The sequence below is a fragment of the Etheostoma cragini genome, chromosome 3 (genome assembly GCF_013103735.1).
Source record: "Etheostoma cragini isolate CJK2018 chromosome 3, CSU_Ecrag_1.0, whole genome shotgun sequence".
In the NCBI taxonomy this organism is placed as follows: Eukaryota; Metazoa; Chordata; class Actinopteri; order Perciformes; family Percidae; genus Etheostoma; species Etheostoma cragini.
In genome coordinates this window covers 29536717-29539709 of record NC_048409.1, presented here as the reverse complement: position 1 = coordinate 29539709, position 2993 = coordinate 29536717, and the positions used below count along the sequence as shown (strand labels likewise).

Below are 2993 nucleotides of genomic sequence, written 5' to 3'. Positions count from 1 at the left end.
CCCCCCCCCCCAAAAAATCCCATTACAAGGATCTTTCTCTCCGGGCTTTGGACTGAACATCCCGTGAACTACAGTGTGCCACGAAGCTACGAAGACAAAACGCCTTAAAGGATTCTTGAGATGCATTGTATGTTTGAAATAACGGATTACAGGAAGAGGTTGAATGCTGAATCTGAACTTCTTGACAGCTATCACCTCACGAAAATCACCTCCCCAAAAAGGATCTGGGTGTGCTCCATGTTTTTAATTGGTTTTATAACCAAGTTATACGCAGATTATTTCCGTAAACCTGGGATATTAGGACAAATCTATCCGTAAAAGTCTGTTTATAATGGTATTCAGCTTTATGTTTATTCAGTTCATATGCATGTCCTGCACTTATGGAACCAGTGTATATCCTGCACCTGCTGCTATTGCACTTCTGGTTAGACCCAAACTGCATTTCGTTGCCTTGTACCTGTACCTGTGTAATGACAATAAAGTTGAATCTAATCTAATCTAATCTAATTTAATCTAATCTAATCTAATCTAATCTAATCAGTTTCACCAACCAGAGGCAAGCGGGTTCCTTCTGGCCTTACTTGGTCCCACTTTTGTCTTCGGTTCCTTGGAAAGTGAAACAAAAAAGTCTGCGGCTCCGCAAACTTTGAGTTTTCATCGCAACCAACGCACTCAGAATATAACAGCTGCTCCTGTTTGGTTCTTCTAAAGCTTAAATAGGAACTCTGCCGTTTTTTAGCTTAATTTACCTTAACTGAAGCTTCAGAGTCATTGGAATGTTTTTTTAGTTGAATGGTGGTCGTCTCACTCCCCATAGGAAAAATAACACCCTTTCAACTTTCTCAGCATCAGGACGGATCGTTAAATATCGATAGAAAAACCGCATAGCGCCTAATTACTAAAGCTACTAAAGCTACATAAAGCTTCTTAGAGCTTTTAACAAATTTCATTATGCAATACTCTCTGAAGCCAGTGATTCTGGTTAAAATGTCAAATCCACCGATTAAAAAGTGCTTTGTCCAGAAAAAACAGCAATAAAACTAGCTGAAGTGTATGAGAGGAACTCTGGAGAACCATTGGCTGTGAAGAACCATTAGCTCTGGAGAACCATTGGCTCTGGAGAACCATCAACTCTGGAGAACCATCAACTCTGGAGAACCATTGGCTTTGCCATTAGCTCTGGAGAACCATTAGCTCTGGAGAACCATTAGCTCTGGAGAACCATCAACTCTGGAGAACCATTGGCTCTGAAGAACCATTAGCTCTGGAGAACTATTAGCTCTGGGGAACCATTAGTTCTAGAGAACCATTGGCTCTGCCATTAGCTCTGGAGAACCATTAGCTCTGGAGAACCATTAGCTCTGAAGAACCATTAGCTCTGGAGAACTATTAGCTCTGGGGAACCATTAGTTCTAGAGAACCATTGGCTCTGCCATTAGCTCTGGAGAACCATTGGCTCTGGAGAACCATTAGCTCTGGAGAACCATTAGCTCTGGAGAACCATTGGCTGTGAAGAACCATTAGCTCTGGAGAACCATTGGCTCTGGAGAACCATTAGCTCTGGAGAACCATTAGCTCTGGAGAACCATTGGCTCTGCCATTAGCTCTGGAGAACCATTAGCTCTGGAGAACCATTGGCTCTGGAGAACCATTAGCTCTGGAGAACCATTAGCTCTGGAGAACCATTAGCTCTGGAGAACCATCAGATGATCCGTACCGTTAGCGCAGGGGTTGCTGCTGCACTTGTCGAGCCTCTTCTCGCAGTTGGAGCCGGTGTAGCCTGGGGGGCAGCGGCAGCTGTACCCGCCGCCGTCGTTCTCCACGCAGGTTCCCCCGTTAAAACACGGCCCGTCGGCGCACGTCATGGCGCTGATCTCGCAGTTCTTCCCGTAGAAACCCTGAGGGCACTCGCACGAGTAGTCGTTCTCCAAATCCTGGAGGAGAAGACAACGGGAGAGAACCAGGGTGAGGGGGGGTCTCGCTGGGCTTTTACTTAGCTTCCTAATGTTAAAGCTGCACTGGATTCTGGGTAAAAACAGAATCCTTGTCCCCGTTCCATCAGATCTGTTTCGCCGACTTACTTTGCAGCTGCCGCCGTTCTTACAGGGGTTGCTGTCGCACTCGTTGGTCTCGATCTCGCAGTTCTTGCCGGTGAACCCGGGCCGGCAGGTGCAGGTGTAGCTGCCCTCGCCGGTGTTGGTGCAGGACGCGTCGTTCTGGCACGGCTTGTGGTTGGTGCAGTAGTTCAGGTCTGGAGTTTGGAGACAGGAGGAGAGTAAGACACGGGTCTGCACAGGTCATGTTTTTAAAAAAGTGAATGTAGATAAATAAAAATGTGAGGATGTCCGACACGTTGTATGAAGAAAGCCCTTTTAGGAGGTTTTCTAAAGTCATTACACATGTCACACATCACACACTATGTTCTGCTGCATGGACCCGTGCAGCATGTTGACCCTGTGACGGGACATCAGACTCAGAGACGTTTTGGTGGATGCATTGGCATCTGTCGCGCAAGAATTATGTGTGTTATGAACCTTTAATTTAAATTTTTTTAACTAAATTGAGCTTGAGATTTTCAGAGAAAGTGGTGGATACCAAATGACTCACGACGAAATCTGATGGACAAGGAAAAACAAAACTGCGATGTGGAAAAAATTGTGTAGGAAAAGCAATACAAGTGTTGGGGGAAAAGTGTCAAAAATGTCCAGAATATGTGCCGAAAAACGACAAATGATGAAATCGACGCCCAGGGAGTGTCAGCGAGGTTGATGCTCCAACTCTGAGCAGCTAACAGAGGAAACAACAAGCTTTTAGGTTCTCTTAGCGGCTTTTTAGGGTTTCATTAAGATTGAAAGTGATGGATACCAAATAACTCATGACAAAAAAAGTGTGTCAAAATGTAAAAAAGCAACAAAAATGTTGTGAAAAAGTGTCAAAAATGTCCAAAAAATGTGAGAAAATCAACCAATGGAACCAATGGGGGGGGGGGGGGG

General features: G+C 45.0%; 1 protein-coding gene across 1 annotated transcript in view; it reads right to left on the bottom strand.

The window, feature by feature from the left end:
• The window catches only part of dlc (deltaC), a 15994-nt gene that overhangs the window by 9725 nt on the left and 3276 nt on the right, over positions 1-2993 (bottom strand). The window contains exons 4-6 of the mRNA XM_034863494.1: positions 2409-2503; positions 2082-2288; positions 1718-1934 (exon numbers count right to left, since the gene is read on the bottom strand). Coding sequence (XP_034719385.1) covers positions 1718-1934; positions 2082-2288; positions 2409-2503 — 519 coding nt within the window. The remainder of the gene's footprint in view (positions 1-1717; positions 1935-2081; positions 2289-2408; positions 2504-2993) is intronic.